Consider the following 23,203-nt stretch of genomic DNA (forward strand, 5'->3'; position numbering starts at 1 on the left):
ATAGAAGTATTATATTGACATGTTGAACATTGAAATGCTCCAAAATGCCTCTGCACCATAGAAAAATTTAAAAAATTATCTCAAGTGAACCTTTATAATGACAGGAAATAATTCAATATGTATAAAAAAAAGATTATTAAGCATACAAATTGTGGAACAAGGAAGTGATCATGATTTAGCATACAAAAATCAAACATTATGTGGTATTCTAAAATTAATCTGCGATCTTTATTTAAATTTAATATAATCCCCTATTCAGGACTCATCTGAGATTGTAATGTGAATTTACCTTTTACAGCAATCCACTAATTGAGCTTTTATTTTGAAAGCCTCAGTAAAAAAAGATTACGCCGCTTTAATTTATCAGTAAATGGGACAGAAGCGCCATCTGTTGGGGATTTCTATAATTTGCACAACTTCAAAAAAAAAAAAAAATTCCCAAAGCTTAAACTGCCTTATTTACTGCATGCAATACATTGTGCATGCGTTTATTGTGATCCATTATACTGAAAGTGAATGTTCTTCTTCATATTACATGAGTATTGATTAGATGTTTAATATTTTTGTGTGTGTCATAACACAGAGCAGCTGGGATACTTGGAGAAAGAATATGATCTATCCAGGAGAACAAACATAATGACTCAAATACAAAAAGCAGGTTTGGGGAGTTGGGAGGTACAATATTTGAGGTAATGTTTTTCTTTAACTTGATGGATCAGTTTTTGAATTTCACTTCCTGTCTTTATGAACCCCCAGGTATTTTGCCTCAAATGACATGATTTAATATATTTTATCTCTGCTCAATAGCAGCAATAACCAGGTTAGACTGAGTGTGAGATTAAGTCATGTCTGCTAATCCTCAGAGGCTGTGATCTGTGCAGGAGCAGCTTGGGCAGTGTAGCTGCAGCCCCTGCTCCTTGATTTGAGGAATATGGGGGCAGCTCTGGAGTGGTTTCCCAGTCTTACCAGTCGTCAGGGTTTCACATTAACAGCAGTGTACCTCCTCTTCCTCAAAGAATTCACAGTTCAGCTTGCTTATTCGCCAGGGGTGAAACTGGGCCTGTTTCTATTAGTGTTGTTTGGGAGCCATTGAATTCCTGATGTTTACAGGCACAGTTTGGAGGAAACCAATAACTCCCAGTGACTCCATGTTAAAGGTCACACAGCAAATAACCCATTTCTCCTTTTTAATGAAAGCTAAATAGTTTAAGGAAGCAGTGAGGGTATTATAAAAAATATGTGGATGTGTTAGCTTAGCATGTAGAGTTGAAGATGAACAGTGTTGTGAACTCAATAATAAATTCAAACACATTGATTGATGTTTATCTGAAAAAACAGAAAAAATCAAAATAACACTGCAATGCATGGTTTATCTATTTGCACCTATCCTACGTTGTTTAATTATATATTTTGCAAAAGCACATAAAGGGGCTGTGTGGCAGTTTAAACTGTAAAATATTAGGAAAGTGCAATTTACAGGCTTGTTAACTATCCGAGAACTAAAGCAAAGATCTGGTGCTGACTACTTCCTGAAGCAATAGCAGTTAATCGAAGTTGTTGTGCGGCCGTTTAATACAAACAGCAATTATTCCCAGTTTGCTTATAATATAGGACAGATTGTGATTTGTATTGTTCTGAAAAGACGCAGCAACCCTTAAATTTATTAAACTAAAGATAACGATGTAAAGGAAAACTTGCACGGGAACTGTGTTAGTCCAGGAATTAAACGGTGCCAACGAAAGCACGTTGGCCTAGTCAGCTGTGGAGTAAATACAATCATTTCTGTTGCTAGTTGTATTTTAATAGACTGCCATGGACAGAATTAGAGCACACGTCTAATAAAATGTTACATAGCTTTAGTATTTTTGTTTTATTTACTTGGATTATGACAACATAGAACCGTGGAGCGAGCTAGTTAGCTACAGCTAGTCTAGCTTTATGCAGAACGTCACGTTTTCTTCAACTATGCCCGTCAGGAATTATTTCCCGTTCGGGACTGTCATGTCTAAGCTTCGGATTAGTTATTTTTGGTTCGAGTGATTTCACAATATCATGGAAAGGATGCAGTGTTTTAATTTTCGAGCAATATCACGCAGCGCTCCGTTTGCTAACTAACGTTAACAGCTAACGTTAGCCAACTTATCCTTAGCTTTTAAAGCAACGGTGTAAAAACACTGTACATTTGGGGCTGTCGAAAAACGGATCTACACCATTTCGTCGATGATAGCGGCATTATTAAGCAGGTGTGAGATCGCCTGACCCTTCGACAACGAGGGGTTCGAGAGTGTGACCGTAGACTTCACAATGAATGTCGTTTGTTTACGCTGGTTTAAGTGTTCACCCCCAAAGCTCCAGCCTTACGACATATCACTCCGCACAACACGTAATGCTAAAACGAACTCACAAATCATGCTAGTAGCACACAAAAGCAATATATCTTTATTTATATATCCGTTTAAAATTATTTGATTTAGAGAGTAGATTGCTTTATTTTTATTATTTTACATTAACACTGAAAGCGGACTACATTCTGTGTAAGGACCGCTTCATATTCCTTGCAATACAGGGGCCTTACATTTTATTACTCAATTACTTCTCGCCGTTTTCGGCTCCAAATAATTCTGCGTCGCACGTTTAGGTAAAGAATACACAATTAGTCAGTTCTGGTAAATATTTAAATTATTTTAGAATATAAAACCAGTTTCTAAATCAAAACATCTAGTTATTACCCCTTTCTTTGTTAATAGTAGTGCCCATAAAAAAATGCCCGGGACTGCTTTTTTAATGTAGCTCGCGCTCTTTTGATTGACAATATATGCTGTCCAATCAGAAAATTAGTTGAGCTTAGCAACAGCAAAGTTTTCCCGCAGCCCAATCAACAAAAAGGAGGGTGGTCTTTTTTGGGCGAATGATTGTACTCTCTCATTGGTTAAAAATCTCATCAGTTACGTCAGACTTGTGGACTTTGTAGTTTAAAGAGGACGTCTCACTTATTAGCTCTACTGTAAGGAGAACAGCAAATCCCAGAATTCAGTAGTCGTAGCAAGGAGAGGCATGCGCACAGAGAGAGGCGGAGCTGCTATATAAACACGGACTCCCTCTTCTTCTGTAGCACACTGGACACAGTTGTGACGGTGAAACGCAGTCTCTGAGTGACGGCCGCCTTTGACAGCACTGAAACAGTTAATGGTAGTTAGCGACAGTTGCTCTGACAAATCCTTGGAGGAGTAACAAGTGTTTACTTATTCGGAAGTTTGTTTCCATACGTGAAAGTTAACTTTCTTTAAACATTTTAAGCCATTCTGGAAATCCCATTTTTTTCTTTAAAAATTTACTTTTTTTCATCTTTTAACGAACTTTGAATTTCTGCCTTTTGAGCATGAACATGCTCTAAGATGTGCTAAAACGGAACCAATAAGAAGGATATCATCAGGATGACGGAGCCAGCGGAGCAGACCCATAGCATGGTAACTTCAGGCAGTCCATCAGGTGAGAGTAGCGGGGACCCTTTGGAGCATCTCCCAGTCAACAACCGTGGAGGACCGCAGAACGGCGAGAGGGGGCGCCAGAGAGCAGAGAAGCATCAGCGTCGGGCGGAGAACTGCGAGGATATCAACACAGACAAGTTATGGCAAATGAAAGGCGGACGGAGGGAGGTGTGTCCCGCTTCAGCAGCCGGAAACGAGCTCTCCAAGTACCCGAATGCTACCGAGCCTGACAAAACAACCGATTCCGACGCTTCGCCCGATTGTGATGACAAGCGACGCGGGAAAAAAGGCGAACACGGCCCGCTGCAGGAGACTTTGAACCGATCGGGAGTGGAGAATTTACTCATCGACTCCGACACTGGCTTGGAAGCACGTCTGGGCAAAAAGAGGCACAGGCGCAGGACCTCGAAGAAGAAACGCCACTGGAAGCCTTACAACAAACTTTCATGGGAGGAGAAGAAAGCCCTGGAGGAGCGGGAGACCGTGAGGGCTTCGCGGATGAGGGAGGAGATGTTCGCCAAGGGGCTCCCCGTCGCGCCCTATAACACCACCCAGTTCCTGATGGACGAGCACGACCGAGAGGAGCCCGACCTCAACACAGAAGCCGGGGTCCGGCGGCTCTCCGGGGTCGGCGGTCGCGTGGAGGACACTGGCAGCGAGGAGGAGCTCTTCGACAACGAGGAGGAAGACGACGACGACGGCAGCGGAGGAGGCGGCAGCGACGGCATCGGGAGGCCCGGGAACGCAGGTGGAGAGTACCTCCAGCGGGACTTTTCCGAAACCTACGAGATGTACCACGTCGAGAGTCTGCAGAACATGACAAAACAAGAGCTGGTGCAGGAGTACCTGGAGCTGGAGAAGTGCATGTCCCGACTGGAGGAGGAGAACAACCGGCTGCGGCGCGCCGTGGAGCCAGTGGCTGCCGCGGAGAACTCCCAGGTCCGACTCCGGGAGATGGAGCTGGAGCTGGAGAGACTGAGAGCCGAGAACACCGAGCTGCTCCTCCAGACTCAACCCAGCAAGGAGAGCAGGCAGGTCGCTACGAATTGAAAAACACAAAACTCAAAAACAATTCAAGAAGGTTAAAAAAAACGGACTACTGTTCTTTTTCTTTAAAATGTTATCAGTTTCTGTAATCAGTCTGTTGTCTGGACAAAGAAGTCGATGCACGGCGATGCAATAACCAACATGACGTTTCTTTTTCATTTGGGCTGTAAGCTGTCCTGTTAATTTTTCTTCAGGAGATGTAAATATTTCAATATGAATATTCTCCATTTTTATATATATATAAATATGAAAAAAACATGTTTAACAATACCAGATTTTTCCAGTACAACTTTATAGAAATATCTGCTGACAAACTCTTCCATGTTTCAACTAAAAAAAACCCATCTCATTTTCTCTCCAGAAATCAAATAAGAAATGACAGCAAAGTAGAGCAGCTTGCAACACCTTTTTTGTTTCTTTCTGCAAAAGCAAACTCCAGACTTACCATTTTGACAGTTGTGTGTTATAATCAGTTCAAATGATAATAAAGTTTTGATTAAAGGTGTCTTGTTGTACAGTTTGATCCTGGAAGATACAAGAAGCTGTTTGATGCTTTTGATCACAAGGGTTTGTTTTTCCCTTTGTAATTATTTCACATTGGGACAGTGCAGGAAGAAATAGATTCATTCTCCCAAAGGAAGTAAATCTAAAGTTAATTTGTGCATGTTTCTTATTATTAAAGTGCATTTGCACTTCTGATTGCATACATTTGAAACCGCAGCATTTAACAGGAAGTGGCCTCAAAGACTTGGATGCAGTTTCCTTTTTGTGCAGAAGCAAACATTAAGACTGAAAAAAAAAAAACTATTCATTTGCCCCCAGGGGGCGACATTCAACAAAAACCCAACTCACAAGTCTTTTAAACATATTTCTGTTTATTTACATCATATACCTTTTGCTTTGAAGCAAACAGCCACAAGGGAAATAGTTTCAGGCGGACAAGCTTTTTTTTTTCTTCTTTCATTTTTTTTAGTTATCAATTATAGTCAAAATCAATTCCAAATGTACACAATACAATATGTTACATATTAAGGTATGTACAAAACAATTTAGTTTTAAAATACAATAAACATTAGATAAAATCACATTTCAGTACATCACACAACAACAGATGAGGTTTGTTCATCTTTAGGAAATTTGATATCTGGCGTGACCTAAAGTGGTTTCAGGGTAGGACTTGTTAGGTGTACCATATTCACATGACCTCAGTTTGTTTCAGGAGGGGGAGCAAAAGCAGCTGAGGGATTTCTATGCCTTTTATTATTTCCTTCTCTTAGCAGCATTAGTAACAGCTGCTATAAGCGCCTCTTGTTGAAGGTGAAGGGAGTGCATAGATGCGTCCTTGGCTTGAAGTGTGCTTTTTAGTTTTCCACTCGGAGTTTAATGTACACGTCTTTGGGTCGGTCAGCCACGTCGGGAGAAAGGAGGGGATCCAGATACAACAAAATGAAATAATAATAATAAAAAAAGACGAGACCTGCGCATGGCACCGCAGAAAAACACATTCCAGAAAATCAGGCACTTGTAGAAGAATCTCGAGGTAAGAAAAAACTAGAACTTTATCGTCATTCTTCACTGGAATATTTGGTCAGAGACGTTGTTTGTGGTTCTTTAAAACATAAGACTTTATTATAGTTTTGTGAAAAAGTTTCCCATCTTAGACATTTCTTTGTTTTTGGTCACATTTGGATGTTTTATATTAAGGTACAAATTAATTACAAAAAGCAGTTTTAAAGGTGGCTTTCTTACCATCTCAACCGTTTCATCCCCCTGAATGAGGATTTAATTTATTAACAGAAAAGAGCAACCCAAACCTGTTTGGCAATATTTTAGAAAATGTAATCCCCAGAGAGCAAAATTTGTGGTTCAGCAAAGCAGGCGCAAGACGTCTCACTACCACCCCTGTATTCGACTGTCGCATACATTTCTGCTATTCTAATAAAGTCCGAACAGTTCCACTCATTTTCTGGAATGTTTTGGGAATCATCGCGTTATTATTTGAACCTTTGTGTCGTTTCTGGACAGCAGTGTCTGTCTTGGAACTCTCCCAATGATGCCCATTAAATTAACCTCTTTGTTATTAAATCACAAACATTGAATTTAACAGACAATTGCAGTGCTATAAATGTTATTCTTGGATCCTGTCTGACCTCCTGGATGAGTCATGAATTGGACTAATTTTTGGTAGATCAGTCACTCCTGGGAAAGGTTCTTGCCAAGTTGTCATTTGTGGTTCACAGCTCTTAATGTGATTCACTGCAGTCCCACAGGCTCAGAAATGGATTTCCAGACTGACAGATGTCAAAGACTTAGTTGGGTCAGAGCAAGTTGCTCTTTTAAATATTTGTTTCTATGTTTTGTTTTAAATGATTTCTTCAGGGTTACAGAAACTGGACCAAAACAGGATTAATTACACCGTTTTATGATGCAACTAAGGTGTAGGATTTAATACTTTTTCCCTTTAATAAATTAAACCATTATAGAAAAATTGCTTCTTGTGTTTTCTCAGGTTATTTATGATGGTACACATTTTCTATTATCAAATTTCAGCTGCAACAAAAAGGAGAAACAGAATAAATGTGTGAGGCGGGGGACACTTTCCACAGACCTGTTTTCAGTTTCTCCATTGTACCATTTCAACCAGTTAGGATTCATTAAGAACCTGACCTTATGGAAAACTCCCAGCCAGACACATCCCCCAAGGTAAAAACTCTGCCGACAGATGAATGCTCAGTGGGGATGGGCTGAAAAAAGATCCCAAACTAAAAAGGTAAATATATGATATCTGAGGTAACGCGAAAACAACGATGAGCTCAGCCGTCAGCATGCCGATGTGGCTGCAAACTCTCCCAAAGGGATCTGCTAGACTTGCTACATGCAATCCCCAGATAGTTTATTTGATGGATGTTTGTTTAAAGTAGATAGCTTTCATTAAAAAGTCAGTATCTCAGGAGATAAAGGTAGTCTGCACAGTGCTGTGAATCAGAAAGGCCATCTATGGAGAAATAAGGAACAGCTTTAGTTGTGTTTATCTCCCTCCAACAGGTACGCTCAAGAGGTTCAATGAACAATAAAAGTACTGTTTTTTTTTTACTTTAATACAAAATATATAATATATATTGAATATAAACAAAAAAATAATATATTAAGGGAAACATTTCAAGTAACGTCTTGAAAGAAATGACTGCACTCTGTGCACGTTTTGTAAACCATATAAAAATAACTAAAAAAAAAAAAAGATCACAGGTGAAAACAAACATTTATATTTACATAGGTTAACTTAACAAGGCTTTGTACAAAATGCTACAAAACGTGATCATTTCTGCACAAACACTCATAGATGTTATTAACAAGTAGAGAGAGACATCTGGTCCATGTGTTGGACTAAAAACGGGAGTTTTACAGTGAGTGAGGTCAGGAAGACTGGTCGCAGGATAAAAGGAAATCTGCTGAATTTACTCCTGTTGCATGATAGTTTTTGTAACATTTACCATTAAGCTGAATTAGCTAGAAGCACCATTTTTTTTCTCAACCAGAGCAAAGCTGCACAACAGCGCCCTCCTGTGACCAATTGAGAGCATCTCTCCTGTGAGTCGGGAAGGAAGGGATGCCCGTTTTTACTAAATTGTGGATTTTTGCCATTAATGAAGAGTTTTGTTTATGTCTTATACGAAGCCGGTAAAGGGACGTTGAAAAAAATAAAAGTAGACTAATAAGTGCACAAGATACAGTGTGGTGTGCATCACATGTTATCTTGTGCGCTCCATATAGCAAATGATGCGCACGGGTTAACATGTGGATCACAGCCATATTGTATCGTCTATGCACAGGAAAGTTTTTTTTTAATAAGAAAAAACAAAGAAAAAAACCCCCTAAAACTTTGGCAACACTGGGGTACCCCTTGCCGTGCCAAAATGAATCGCACCTGGAGGTTTTCACAGGTACTGGTGGAATCTGGAGGTGGGGGCTTGGCGTGTAACTGGTTCGTGGTCCAGGCTGTCTGCTCCTTGAGTTTTCACCTGGTTTTGGTTGACACGGGAGAGCGGGAACTCATTGACGCTCAGTGGGGGTCTCTTGTCGGATGTCTCGGTGGGGGAGGCCACCACGGTGTGTCTCCGCCACGCTCGTTTCTTCCTCCGTGTCTCGGGTGATGGAGGTTTCCGCAGCCCCACACTGCGCAGGTCGTCGGCAGAGCCCAGCAGGCGAGCCCGGACGTGCTCGGCTAGAGACCTGCTGCCTGGGCCGGTTGGGGTGAAGGAGGCAGCTTCGCTGGGCGGCAGGGCGGGTCTCGGCCGGGACAGGCGCAGGCTTTCCTGGCTGCTGCCGGAGGAAGCGTTCGTTCTGGAGGGGTCTCGCTTCGGTTTTGGTGCGCTGTCGGACACAGAGCCGATCCCCTCAACCTGAAACTCCGGTAGGTCCAGGGAGCGGACCTTGGTCTTCTCTGACTTCAGTTTCTTTCTGGCAAGAGTGTCGCATTGGATCAGCTTGTGGGAGTTGAAGGAAGGCCGCGAGTGGAGCCTGTGAGCGTTGGAGGAGGAGGAAGAGGAAGGCGTGTTGGAGCGCGCGCCTCCTTCGCTCCTCTCGACAGAGTCGGCTGAGTCAACGGCAAGCGTTCCTGGGGCGAGGAGGTTCATGGACGAGAGGACCGGCGGTTTGCACTGGGAGTAGAGGAAGCTGCGAGGTGCCGATGGCGGCTGGTTCGTGGGCATCGTCGGTTGTTTGCTGGGTCTCTCCTGGGTTAGGGAGCGCGAGACGAAGCCGCTCTCGTTGTCTGTCTCGCTCACCAGCTCACTGTGCTCATCGTCGGCGTCGTCGCCTCTGCCCTCCGACCCCAAGCTTCGCCCTAATGTGGAAAGGGTGGAGTAGCCGGAGACAATGGAGCGAGCGTCCTCTGGCGCTCTCCACGACGGGCCCTTCACCTCCTCCGCTTGCACCGCCTCGTCCTGCAACAAAATAGCTGTCTGCCTTGCTCCTGCCTCCTCCTCCTCTTCCTCTTTACAGCACGGCCGACTGGGAACGACCGCTACCACCTCCTCTTCTGCCTCCTCTTTCTCTCCACCTGCTACAACTTCCTCCTCTTCCTCCTCCTCATCGTCGTCGTCTTCCTCCTCCTCGTCCTCTTCTCCCTCAGCACAAGGAGCAGTGTCTCCCCCTGGCGACTCTGCCTCCTCTTCCCCCTCCATCCCAAGGTGTCCCGCTTTCACCGGTTCGTGCTCTGAGTCGTCATCAGTGCTGCTTCCAAAGCGGCGGGCGAGGTGGCGCTTCCTTCGCTTGCGGCCTGTGACGGCAGACATGATGGACAGAGCCAGGAAGTCCTTGGCGGTGAGGTCTTTCTTTGACCCCCATGATCCCTGAAACAGGAGGAAATGCTGCTGTTAGCATGACAAACTTTCTGTTTTACATCGAAGTCCAGGCCATAAGTTTAAAGAAAACAATTTTAAATAATTAAATCCCAAAAATACCAGTTTGTGTAAACTTTGGGCCAGAACGTTGTGCTTGATAAACCGTCATGCATGTGTTTGAGAGATGTTACCTTTGATTTAGCTGAGTCACTGTTGGTTGAGTCTGTAGAAGAAGAAATAAAGATGTCAGAAGTTAAAAAGTTAACAAGTCAAAGCAGTCATGGTGGAGGACACAGAGGCCGTTTCAGCAGCACAAAGCTGCAACACAAAAAATGAGTCATTCTTTATTTTTATGTACTGCTCTTCAAATGAGTCAGATTTTATTATAGTATTTCGAAATCTTGGTAAGCAGTTTCCCATCCAGTCTGAGGGACTTTTGGGATGATTTCATACAAGTTTCCATTTCCATTTCCAGCAGAAATTTCCTCAAGAAAGCTTTAAAAAGCAACATTAAAATCTGACTCATTGGAAGCAAAATCTAAAAAAAAAATAAGGAAAGACTCACAACAAAATAAATGTGCGTTCATTTGAAGTTGTAAACTTCCACTGTGTCCTCTCATCATGTTAGAACCCAGAACAAACACACCGGTTTACAGACTCCAGCATTTGGAGGGAAAGACAATGATTTGAGGGGAAGCAGCGGCTGGAGGTGGGAGGAGCGAGTGCAGCAGGAACCACAGCAAACACTGATGGCACCAATCATCAACAGGGAAGGAAGTGGGAAACACATTTCCTCACAAACACAGACACACAAGGCTTCAGAAGGAATGCTCAGATTTGTAAACATTTAACAGGTGGTAAAAAGTACAACCAAATGTTTTTTGTTGAATGAAGAATATTATGACAGGATGGAAGAGAATTAGGGCCACTAAAGATAAGAATTTTGACATTTTTCCTCAGAATTCTGACGTTAATCTTCTGATCTCAAAAAATGAAATTATTGGTCTAGCCTGGCATATATGTAAAGACATGGGAAATTATAGCAGCACATAAAAATGCAAATATATCCTTAGTATAGTTTGGCTACAAAAGGATAAGAAACTTAATGCCACCAAATCTAATCAGAATGACAATTAGGATGTAACTACTTCAGATTAAGTTTCTAATCTTTGGATTGTGGAGGGTCTGCATGTTACAATTTGACCACCTGCTGTCTGAAATGTTTTGTTTTATCACCAGTTTCTAAATGCACTATTGTGTCTACTTCTGTCAGAATTAAAAAAAAAACACTACAGAAAACATAAACAGTTTATATGGCTAAATATAACCTTTTAAGTTCCAACGGGAAGAAAAATAGCAGATTACTTTTAGCTTGTATGTTTGTGAGACAAAAATGAAACTCAGGATTTTAAAATAAATCCAGAATCAAGACAACTCCCATTTTCTTTTTCTTTTTTTTAATTTGCAATGTACAGTGGAGCCCCTGGTATTTCTAGGATTGAGGGATCAGAACCACAGAATAGATGTGGTCTACCAATACTTGAAACCCCCTCTAGAATACTAATATCTGCTTATTTTAATAGTTCAAGCTCCACGTGTATCTTGATTTACATAAGAGAAACAATCTAAGAACTACTGCAAAATTTAATATTCTTGGTTTCTCTTATCTCGGCTCTTGGACCTTTGCTCTTGGTGACTTTTATGGTTAGTAATTCGAAGTTAAGTATTTGGTAGTTGTGAATACATAAATTCACAAATATCAAACTGAATAGAAATTAGTGTAAAAGAGTTAATATTGTTTATAAATTCAAAATTTATTACATTTATTAAGCAAGACTCACAATATATTATACAACTACTGTCATACACCAGTTTTAAAAGCCATTATCAAAATTTATAATTATTTTATCATAATAAGAAATTTGATTTCTCATTGTCATGATAAATTCCAGTTGATGATGCTTGAAAACCCCAAAGATGTTGACATTGTTCAAATTGTTAGTTTTTCCACTTGTTTGTTCAATTAGAGTAAGTAAATATTGAAAATATGATTAAATGCACTTACTGTTGCGGTTTAGTGATGCAAATCACACTTTATGTGATTAATGTCCTAAAGAAACATATTAAAAATTGATTTTGTCCTTCAAAAGCAATATTTGTATGTCATATACATACAGTTCAAAAAGAAGATATGAATAGTTGTTACGGTCGCTTTTATTGTTATCAATAGTGCCACAAAATATTGTGTTCACCGCTTGTTCGCACTACCAAAAAGGAGCCATTTCTTTGTCAAAATAAACAATTGTTGTTCGCCCTGCGGCTCTTTTTCAGGTGCAAGCAAGAAGGTTTGGCTCACAGTTGGGAGCTTCACACAATTTCCAGGAAGTGAATTATCTCTCAAGCTTTGAAATGGCACATGGGAAATGGCAAAACCAAGAGTGCCATAAGAGTCACTAGTGAGGTTAGAGGAACCCGATGATTGAGCCCACATTGATTTGGAAAAAAAAAAAAAAAAGCGTGGAGGATGAGTGGAGCGCTGTGCTCTGTAGTCGGAGTTAGTTGTCTCTCAGAAACTGTTTCCATTATAAATGTATGTAATATTTTGCTAATGTCAGAAAAACACAATTTTCTAATTAAATAAGAAGCACAATTAAGATCACATGTAAATAAGTCATTTAAAAACATGCTACAATGTCATTCTCCCACTTTTTCTTCATTGGTTGAGCTACTGGTAACACTTAGTTGTTGATTATGTTACTTGTGTGATGTGAAAAAAAGTGAATCTATTGCAGTTTTGCAAAATAAACCAATTTCGATATGTCCAAATCCTCATCCTAGGATCAAAATTGATCGAAAACCAAGTTTTTTTGAATTATCAGGTTTCTTTTAAAGCTGCAGTATATCACTTCTATAATCTTTGTTTAATATATATTTGTCAAAACTGTCACCATGTTGTGACAGAGTAATACGAGTCATAATTTGTGAAAAGAAGTCAACCAATCAGAACCAGGAGGAGGTTCTTAGCACTGACTCATACCATACTGTCATCACATGGTGACAATTCCCACAAATACGTCAAAAAATCTTTTTTATTTAAGTTACATACTAGAGCTTTGCGCAAATTTATTTTCAAAATGGCCAATGGAAACGCAGCTGGTGACAAGTGAACACTCTGAGTCAGAAACAGCAGCAGCTTTAGCAGGCATTAAGTCACCCATTAACTTATTAGTCAAACTGGGACGACACTGAAGTGGCAGGGTTTTTATTTTAAAGAGACCTCAATCTGACAGTGACAGGGAGGACGCCAACTTCCAGGGGAAATGGAGACCATGGAGACACAAGCCGTCACCACCAATAACACACTCGCTCAGCACATACACACACACACACACGCACACGCACACACACACACACGCACACACACTGCCAGGGGAGTTCCCGTCCTACCGCAGTGGCTGCTCCACAGGCTCAGCTAAGAGAAGAAATGCAGAAACGCACAGAGAGAAAGTGATAGATGAGCAACATGGAAGGAAAAAAAAATCAGCAGAAAGGAGAGAAGTATAGGCATGCTGTCAAACACAGAGACACTTTGATCTAAGGATTCGGTTCTCATGCTGCGTTCCAGTTCTGGTTGGAAAGTTGGACATTCCAGTTTCAATGACTTTTTATATTCTCTTTTCGTAATGTAACAAAAAGGGGAACGAAAAGCAGCAATAGATTCAAATGATTCTCACCTGAAGCCTCTCCGAGCAGAGCGGTCCTGCCGATGTTGGACAGAAGGTGGTCGATGTTGGGGGCGGGTTGGACGTCTTCTGTGTCCACTGGTGTCTGGGGAGACATGCAGAAAGACTTTTAACTGTGGAAGGTTGAAATCTAGAGTAAAATCACAATTTTCTTAAGTCAATAAAACTCAGAATCTGAGACTCCAAAGCCAGGGGGTGAAGTGTCCTTGTGAATAATTTACTAGAGACTTTTAGTCATTATTTATAGCAACTGCTGCACTATGAATATGCTACATTTGGAAATAAAATAAATGTTTCTGTGAAGATAAAAAGAAACTACAAGGAGAAGCTTCAGTGGCTGTTTATTGCTGAATGTTTTATTAGATGAGCAAAAATTTTTTAATAATGACGCCGCCTGGATTCATTTCCTTTTTTAGTCTGGTATATGAATTTTGTATGTTCCTTGAAGAACATCTGAACATTAGCATCTGGTTGATGCTCACCCTATTGGAACAGTGAGGGTGGACTTAGAATTTACCCAGAATTGCATGGAGTCATGGAGACTTTTGTTTATATCATAAAATCTTGCAGATTTTCCCCAGAATACCCTACATTTAACTTTTTAAATTTCTGATTCAAATACAGTTTTTTACCTGTACTGCTGACTGTGTAATCTCTGGTTTTTATTTTCCTTTAGCTTGTAAAGATTGGGCTCATGCAGCGGGTTAAGCTTTAACAAAAGCCCAGTTTTATTGTCTATTCACAGATTTAATATGCCTAAATGAATATCACATAGTGGGACTTATCCACAGTCCGAGCTTAAAATAAAAAGTAGTGCTTAACATTTTAGTTTCTCTTATTGTTTATATTTAGATGATGCAATTCTCCTTTTAATCAGTTACAGAAAAGGTGTCGCTGCTCTGATAATCAACACAACCTCATCTAATCTCAAGTTAATTTAGAAATTACAGATAAAAACAATCAGACTAAATTGATATAACACATACCACTGAACTTGTCCTTCCTGTGTAATTATTTACTGCAGAGGTGGTAAAATCTACATGAACTTTTGTGCTTATGACTGTACTAAAAGTTGGAGTCAAGTGTTTCTAACCTGGAAATTTTTGATGAAGTAAAACTGAAGTGTAGCAAAATGTTGGCCTAAACTAACAATGAGAGCATTGACCACTACTCCTGTGGGAGAATCTGTTGAATGCAAAGATAACGGAAAACTGGATTTTTGCTGGAGGAAAAAAAAAAAAAAAGTAAATCAAAAAAGGCGGTAAAAGACTAAGACAGATGCAGATTCACCTTCTAGCAGAGCAACGATTGTAAAGACTCAGCAAGAGCAGTGTCTGAACTTGTTTCCTCTGAACCAAGAATGGTTCAGAGGAAACAAGTTCAGACCTAAATCTAGTTGCAAAATGTTGGCAAAACTTGAAAATTGTTGCAGATTTCTAAGAAGAATGAACAACAATTAGTAGAAGTAAAAAGGTGAAAGAGACATGAGCTGCAGCTGTAATGGAAAAAAGAGGAGATTCTAGAGAAAGAAAAACATAAACATTTAGTTTAAAAAAACAAACAAATTTTTCCACTTTACAGCCATGTACTATTTTGTGTTGCTCTATTACATAAAATTCAGATGAAATCTATTAAAGTGTTTTGTTCTAACATGACAATGTGGAAATGTTACAAGGTTTCAGTACATTTGCAAGGCACTGCGGTCTTTGTTTTACGTTTTCTTATAATATAAGTACATCTATTGTTTTCCATTTGTATTTTTATTGGTAATTAACCAGTTTTGTTTTGCTACCACTTAAAAAAATGTCACCCTTTGCAGATCAACAAAAGCTCTGAAATTCATAAATGAAACAAGTCCTAAACATGGAAATTGCATTTAGTATAGGAAAACTGAACATTTAGGGAAGGCATTTTACATTTAATAAACATTGTAGCCTTTTTCACACAGTACTCTGTGTAGATCTGAATGCCACAACTGGAAAACCTACCTTCTCATCCTTGTCGAGCTCGTCTGTGAAAAACCAGATGCACTACAACAGTGACAGAGAAAAAAATGTTCAGTATTACAAAGACATTATGACACATACAAATCTTAAAGGTTAGGTACTTTTATAAAAATATATGCTTTTTACATATTTGTTACAATTATCATTATGTTGTAACAGTATAAAGTAAGACAGATAATCTGAAAAAGAAATAATCAGAGTCAGGATGTGGGTCTCAATGCTGTCAATTACCCGCCTCCTTTCTCGTTGCTAAAAGCTACAGCTGGTTCACTACAGCACAGCTTTTCAGCAATGCTAAGGGTAGTTAGCATGGCCACAAATGACGGCACATAAATTGATTTTCTGTAATGGTGAGTTGTTTTTCCACCATCAATTCATTAAGCATCACATACAGGAAGATGACTGACATCTCTAAGACCCGCCTCCTGGATCTGATTGGTCGCTGGAACCGATGCATTGTGCAAACCACAACAAGAGCAATGGAGGAAGGTGGAGGAGCTCAATTTTTTCACAGATTTCCTCTCTTATTACACTGTCACAACATGATGACATGGAAAATACATTTTGTAAAAGTTACATAGTGCAGTTTTTGTTTGTGTGCGCTTCTCTCACATGTTGTACAAGCGTCTCAACGATCTTGTAGCGGTCGGGCATGTGTGTGACCATGTCTTTCATGTTGTCCTCAGAGGTTCGAACCAACGTAGGCCCAAACACCAGAGCCAAGTTACGAGGCTCCATCTGAACGCACCAGGAGACGGGAAAAAAACACAACAACAGTTGAGCACAAAGGACTCTGAAGTGGTGCGTGTGATGATTTCAAAACGGCGTTCGACACACCTTGTTTTTGTCGGAGTGGTCTGCAACCGTCTTCAAGTGGCTGATCAGGAATTTCAGAGTGTGATAATAATGATCTGGAAGATCTCGGATCTGCAACAAAACGATAAACATGGGAACCCGTTCAACCAGCCAGGTCGGTTAACTTCCCTGAAATTCCTGGAGGATTAAAAGCAAAGACGAACCAGTTTCTTCATGGTCTTCAGTCGCTCCGATGGATTTTCCATCCGATTGGCATCGATGAAGTCGTTGTACTTGTCTGTTGGACAGATTAAAGCAAGTGAGTTGGATGATCTGATAACATTTGCAAGAATGGCGTCCATGCAGGCTTGTTGGAACATATGTGGACTCACCGTTGGTAAAGAGAGGCTCTGGAAGCTTCCTGAAGAAGGATTTGAGTAAACTACTGACAACGTTGAGGTCCTGCCACTTCTAAAAACAACAAACATCAAAGTATTTCACCTTCTGACCCTGAAATTTAAGTTTCTTATTCATTCAGAATTTCTACACGTTTTACATAGATAGTTTAAAACTTTCCTATACTGAACAGACTCCAGTTTTTCCACATTTTTTTCAAACAAAAAATACTTAAGTTTACTTGATATTTATTGCAGATATTTCTATAGCTGAAAGACATTAAATATGGAACCTGGACAAATCAGAAACTGGAGGGAGGACACAATGAAGAAATGGAGGAAGGAATTCACAAAATATCTTCCACTCCCCAAATTTTTTACATACTTCTGCAGACATTGGAAATATAATAAATTTTCTAGCTTCTCCATATAGTTCCAGGTTGAAGCTTCATGCTCTGCCTGCTTCTTTTCCTCACCTCTTCTGCAGGGTTGATGTCCACGCCCTTATTGAGCTGTTCCTGAAGCAGCGAAACTATGGCATTGTTCCCGGGAACTCGGTAGATCCCGGTGTATTCCAGGCCCATTTCCTCCACCAAACCGCAGCAGAACTCAATGATCAATGGGACAAACTGAGAAGGAAGGCGCAAAACAAACAGAATGCAGTCTAAGACAGGAAAAGGGAAAAAATAAACTGCATTAAAACTCAGATGGAGTCAAGAGTGGCTCACCTTGTTGTTGATACCAGGCTGACATTCCTCCAGTCTCACACCAAACGCTTTGGGTCCGGCTTTCTTTGACTTCTTCATGATGTTAATTCCCCAGGGAGACTTCGGAGGGCTGCTCTCATCTGGACACATTTTTTTAAGATGAACTGATAAGAAGCTCATAAAGTATTGTGCTAAGTTTTTGAAACAAATCAAACTTCTTAACATTTTTCATCTAAGAAGCCAGACTTTCTTGCTATCTTTTAAAAGACTTGATCAATAGTTTTTTTGGACGTTTTGACGTTTTTTCATTGATTTCAGTCAAATTTAAGTACAATCACTTCAAGTACTTAACCATTTACTCTTAACTTTGACTTATAAGGCGTAAAACATGCCCTGGAGTAAAATAATCTTGTGTTTGGTCTCATATAAACAAACAATCCAAACTGTTTATTAAGATTAGCGCCAAATTAGCAGAGAGACTGCTAGAGTGGAAAGAAACTAAGATAATACTGTATATTACTGAACATTTACAGACAAAAAATTGCTTGAATTTGATGCATTCAGCAGAAATTTAATGTAATAGTGTGGAATGCAGGTACTTAATTCCTGCATTTAAGCTGAAAATGTTTATTTTTATTTTTGGAATGTGTGCCCATCTATGTTTATGAAAGATATAATGTGTAATTCAACAATAAAAGGTTGCACTGCAAGTATTTTTTCAGGCTAGTTTCTTGTGCAAATATCTTAGTAAACTTCGAAAAAGACAAAATTAACTTACAACCTTTTAAGAAGAAATAGGAACTTGTTTTAAATAAATAATTCCTTAAAAAGTACTAGTACGATCATTTCACTTAAAATCGGACATATTTCCATGTTGTAAGTAAAATGATCTGCCAGTGGAGCTAATAATTTTTCATTAATATTAAGGAATTATTGACAGAAAATTGGCCAGTAACTATAATGAAAGGAAGTGAGCTGAGGAAAATTCAGCATCAAAGAGTAAAATCTTCTTGAATCTGTTGGATGTAGCTGCAGACTGTTTCTGCCAGACTGACCTTTGCCATCTGGTTTTGGGGAACGCGGCGCTCCAGCTGTGTTTTCCGTCTTATTGAGGAGGAACGGAGGCATCATGCGGTGCATCCGGGGAGACGAATCTGGCTTACTTGATGTTGGACTTAAGAGGGAGACAGAGACACAAAACGTAAACTTATGAAGATCGTCAACTGGATTCATAGACCTGTGACTATCCACATTTATTTTATTCTGAACAGAACCAAAAGGATGTGACGTGTTTGAACACAATGTGGCTTGAGTTTTTTGTGACGGTATTTCCTGATGTTACACTAAAGTTTCTATTTTACTTCATAGTGAAACTTGACTATCCAATGACTAATCATTGGTTAAGCCACGACTCTAGAGATTTCAAAATAAATAAACAAAAGAGATAAATGCAGCAACATGACAATTTATTTAAAATCTTGTGCTTTTCTGCCATGCAGTGACTACTATTTAGAAAGATCTTTCCTTTGAAACCTTTCTAAAAAGCTGCCAAATACTGTGATAAGCAATGCAAATTTTAACAACACACCCAAAGCTGTTTATTCCAGCCAAGCATTTTCACAAGTTCTCCAATTTGGCAACACTGTCTGTCTTTCAGTTTTGACTCCAGAGCAGAAACTGTTCTCAAGATGACTCACCTTTGTTTTCTGTAATCATTGAGCTTCTTGTTGATGAGAGCCTGTCTGGAGGATCCGAGCTCCTGCAGAAAACAAACATGAACATGTTCTGTCCCATAAGTCAGAACAAATAAAGCACAGAAAAGACATAAATCTGACATCGGTGTGCCCTCTGACCTCGCTGTCCATCTTGTTGCTCTCTCTGATGACCTTTATCCAATCCAGCATGTCCTCCCTGTCCTCCGCCTGCAGCAGGTACTCGCAGAAGTCCTGGGTGGTCAGCCGCAGGGCGTGCTTGCGTTTGGTTTCACTGTATGCGATGTCCACCAGGCAACCCCGGATGTTGATTGGCTGCTCATCCTCGGCCCCGCCCTCAATCGAGGCGCCGCGAAACACCGCCTCCCGCTTGTCTTTGTAGAGGAACAGCGAATGGGCTTGAAGGACAGAATACACCCTCTTCCACGGCCGTATCCCGCTGCCAACTTTCTGCGATTCAGAGAGGATGACATGAGTAATTAATGCGATGGCCTTCCCAAAATAATCCAAACTCTGCTGCCCACCTTTCCCTTCTCTGTGAGGATTTGCTTGAATTGCAGCCATCCTTCCCGCCGTATGTTGCTGTACGTGATGTTTCCCAGTTCGGAGGTGGAGTGGCGTTTGGACCGAACCTCCTCCGCCGTGGCAAGGATGTCCAGAGACTGAAACGCAGACAGAACAATCAAGATTTTATTCTCATTTTATGATGTGTTGAAATGCATCTAGCAACTTGATAAAGCAGGTTTTTGCAATTCAAAAACTTTTATCCTGAAGCACTTTATTGCATGTATTTATTTTTATCAATTTAAATTTTATGTTGTTTGTTTAAATTTGATTTGGGAAATTTTCAATGGTTTTTTTTAAAAAAAAACATATTTTTAAGAATAAGTGGAATCCTAAGCAGGTTATTTGATTTTTAAAATATCAAAATCTAGAAGGTTGACATTAATAATATGAAAGTAATGTAAGTATTTTGCTATAATAATAGAAGAAAATCCCCTGACCATTACATTGATAACAGAAAAGAAAATAATGAGAAAAATGTTGATCATTTCTGAACACAAATTATCTTTTAAAAATCTGATTAATTAGAAGAACAATGGATAGATTAAACAATTATTAGAATAATTGTTAATAGCATTTGTTGTTGTTTTTTTTAAAAAAAGAGTGATTTTAACACAACTGGAAAAATAAAAATGAGCAGATATCAATCACATAGATCTCTTGAAATTACAAAATAATAAATGTAAAGATAAAGGACTCACCCCATCTCCAAAGAAACTCTTCACTCTTTTTGGAACCCTTCTATAAAGCCAATAAAAAAAAAACAACAAAGATAACGTTAAATTAAAAAAAATTGCATTTGAATTAGTTGTTTTCCCACCTCCCTGTACTTACGAGGCCCGTTCCTCCCTGAACGTGTTGAGTCCTTCATCGCATGACTTGGATCGCTCCGTGGTGATGGCTAGAACATAGGAGGAACGGCGACTGGATTTAATACTGGCTGCTTGGCGCAAGGGTGATCAGTGGAGAGATGGAGATGAAGAAAGGAGAAATAAAAAGACAGAGAGAAAGAGAGACAGGATGTTGATGTAATGCCGATCACCCGAAGAAATAAAAAGACAGTGCTGGATTAGGAGGCGGGGACGGTGATGTGGGAGGTTGAGGGTTTAAAGACTGGGAGTGACGTGGAGGAGGTCGACGGTTGGGGTCGTGAACTGAAACAGTGGGTTAGATTTAAGGCTTCCCTGGACTTCTTCTACACCACAAGCATGCACTGTCAATACAAACTGGCATGCATTTGTGAAATTCAACCATGCAACCTGGGTTGATCTAGATTCTACATCGAACACGTAAATTTGTCTGGCAGCATGCAGAGCAGGAATATTACCGTCAAAACATAAATTACACATGCAAATAATTTTTGCACCGCTAAAAACTTCATGTTGTCAAAGACTATTTATCTCTTCTTAAGCTCCCAAAATTATTTCTAATAAAACCTTGAACTTGTTAAATTAGGCTATTAATTAAAACAATTGCTAAAATTGTTAATTAAAGCTGATTGACTAATAATTAAAGGTGGGCGATATGGACAAAGGTTTATCATAATATTTTGTGTTGCTACAAATTTATTTATTATGAATTTATTATGTGTTGATAATCTGTGAACAAACTGGAGAAAATAGTAAAACTAACAATCCTGACAATAAGGATATTTTTGGGAGGTTTTAATCAATCAGAATGTATCGTGATAACAATAAATAGAAATTTTTAACATGACAAGAAATTTATCACGATAAACAATACAATTTAGGCCCTCTGCTAATTATGAGGTAATTAACTGCCAAGTATTCTTAAATAATAAAGTAAATAATCCTCAAAAAAGCTTGAAAAGAGAAATTAAAGCAGCGTAGAAAGCAATAGGAAAAAAAAAAAAAACTATATCTGAACGTAAAATCTCACACATGCTGTGAAAATCCATCGCTGAAATCAGAAGCCACAACTAAAAATCTAATTTCCTGCTTCATGCTTTGGCGAAGACTAGAGCAATAAGGGGGACGAGGGGGAGTCCCACTCACTGCAGTCGTGTGAGAAGAGCCTATTGAGGGGGAAGGTGAAGGTGGGGGAGGCGGGGCTGGTGCCCACGGGGGGCGCTGAACTCATGCCGCTGGACACGACGGAGGAGGCCGGCACGTGGCGGGCACGCAAATCAGCGCCCGGGCTGGTTGGCTCGTCTGTGGGAGGTAGGGAGGGAGGCAAAGGTGGAGGTTTGAAAGAGAGGTTGGAAAAGGATAAAGGGACAGGATTAGGGGTTAGAGAAAAGAGTCAAAGAAGAAACAGAAACGAAAATGCAGGGGTTAGATTGGGAAAGGTGAGGATAGGTTTTAAGAGGACCACGAGAAGCCCAGTAAGTCAAGATGCTGAACACAAAAATCATTTTGCAGTCTCAAATTTCAACAGCAGTAAGCGTGAAGACAAAACCGTTCTGGATTTCTTTACATCAGACTAGGACTGGGCAATACATCAACAACAGAAAATATGTCTGATAAAATAGTCAATCATTTTGCTGAACTCCAATCCAGAACCGCACGGCATTATGGGGGATGTAGGCAGAGGAAAGACTTTTTTTGCCACTCAAGCTCTCACAGCTAGCTAGCTAAGAAAGGTTGGTGGCATCTAATTAACTCACTTACTCTCTCTTTGGTTATCTAGCAACTCACTCACTGTTTGGTTGCAGCAGTTTAAGATTTTGCCGCCGTGCCTCATAACGGCTTGAAAATAATCAAGAACAGCGAGGACTGAAAGGAGAAAACGAGAACATCTCCAGAGGAAACTGTAGTGAATATACTTCAGATGTTTAAAACAAAAGACTAATGAATAATTACTGATATGGAGGTAATGTATTTTTCAGCCACAACACTCTACATCAGACACAGACATGAAACCAGTGATTGAAGCCGTTTTAAAAAGCCATAGAAAGACTTTCACAAAGTAAAACCTGCCTCAGCCTCTCCAGAGTGTTTAAACATACCTTTAACCTGAACATAGAGGAAAAACTCCCACACAGATGGAGTAAAATATGCAAATATCTAGGAGATAAAACAGTACCTGTGTCGTCTGCTGCCATAGGAAAAGCTACTCAGGAGCTAGCAGAGGCAGGTAGGTGACAGGGACCTAATGGCTGCAGGTTTCAGTTCTTTATAAAAGTCTACAGCATTGTGGGATATTATCACATACAGGCAAACAAGGTTAAAGGTCACAAAGAAAATGCAGCTTTTGTGGGTGTATGTATCTAAATATTTACTTTTTTTCACTATATGAAGAAAGACGCTTTGCTCAGCAAAATAAGGTATAAATCACGTCAAATAGGTTCAAAATGTTTCAGAGTCAACACTCACTTAGAGGGATATGAAACCTTAACACACACATGCCCACACACACACATTTACACTTCCTTAGAGGTAGAA

General features: G+C 39.9%; 2 protein-coding genes across 2 annotated transcripts in view; one reads left to right on the forward strand and one right to left on the reverse strand.

The window, feature by feature from the left end:
* The first annotated feature begins 3,086 nt into the window (after nt 1–3,086).
* Nucleotides 3,087–5,040, forward strand: hexim1 (HEXIM P-TEFb complex subunit 1). Its single transcript, XM_055051713.1, has one exon. The coding sequence runs from the start codon at nt 3,435–3,437 to the stop codon at nt 4,536–4,538; it is 1,104 nt and encodes a 367-aa protein (XP_054907688.1). The 5' UTR covers nt 3,087–3,434; the 3' UTR covers nt 4,539–5,040.
* Nucleotides 5,041–5,390: 350 nt separating this feature from the next.
* Nucleotides 5,391–23,203, reverse strand: part of arhgap23a (Rho GTPase activating protein 23a) — a 39,000-nt gene continuing 21,187 nt past the window's right edge. The window contains 17 exon segments of the mRNA XM_055052220.1: nt 5,391–9,886; nt 10,069–10,100; nt 13,612–13,705; nt 15,609–15,650; nt 16,239–16,364; nt 16,464–16,553; nt 16,646–16,719; nt 16,814–16,892; nt 17,293–17,445; nt 17,545–17,663; nt 18,579–18,697; nt 19,221–19,282; nt 19,377–19,685; nt 19,760–19,897; nt 20,501–20,540; nt 20,634–20,700; nt 21,815–21,970. Of these exon segments, the coding sequence (XP_054908195.1) occupies nt 8,471–9,886; nt 10,069–10,100; nt 13,612–13,705; nt 15,609–15,650; nt 16,239–16,364; nt 16,464–16,553; nt 16,646–16,719; nt 16,814–16,892; nt 17,293–17,445; nt 17,545–17,663; nt 18,579–18,697; nt 19,221–19,282; nt 19,377–19,685; nt 19,760–19,897; nt 20,501–20,540; nt 20,634–20,700; nt 21,815–21,970 (3,116 nt within the window). The 3' untranslated portion in view covers nt 5,391–8,470.

The sequence above is a fragment of the Poeciliopsis prolifica genome, unplaced genomic scaffold (assembly GCF_027474105.1).
Source record: "Poeciliopsis prolifica strain line A6 unplaced genomic scaffold, Auburn_PproV2 SCAFFOLD034, whole genome shotgun sequence".
NCBI classification, from domain to species: domain Eukaryota; kingdom Metazoa; phylum Chordata; class Actinopteri; order Cyprinodontiformes; family Poeciliidae; genus Poeciliopsis; species Poeciliopsis prolifica.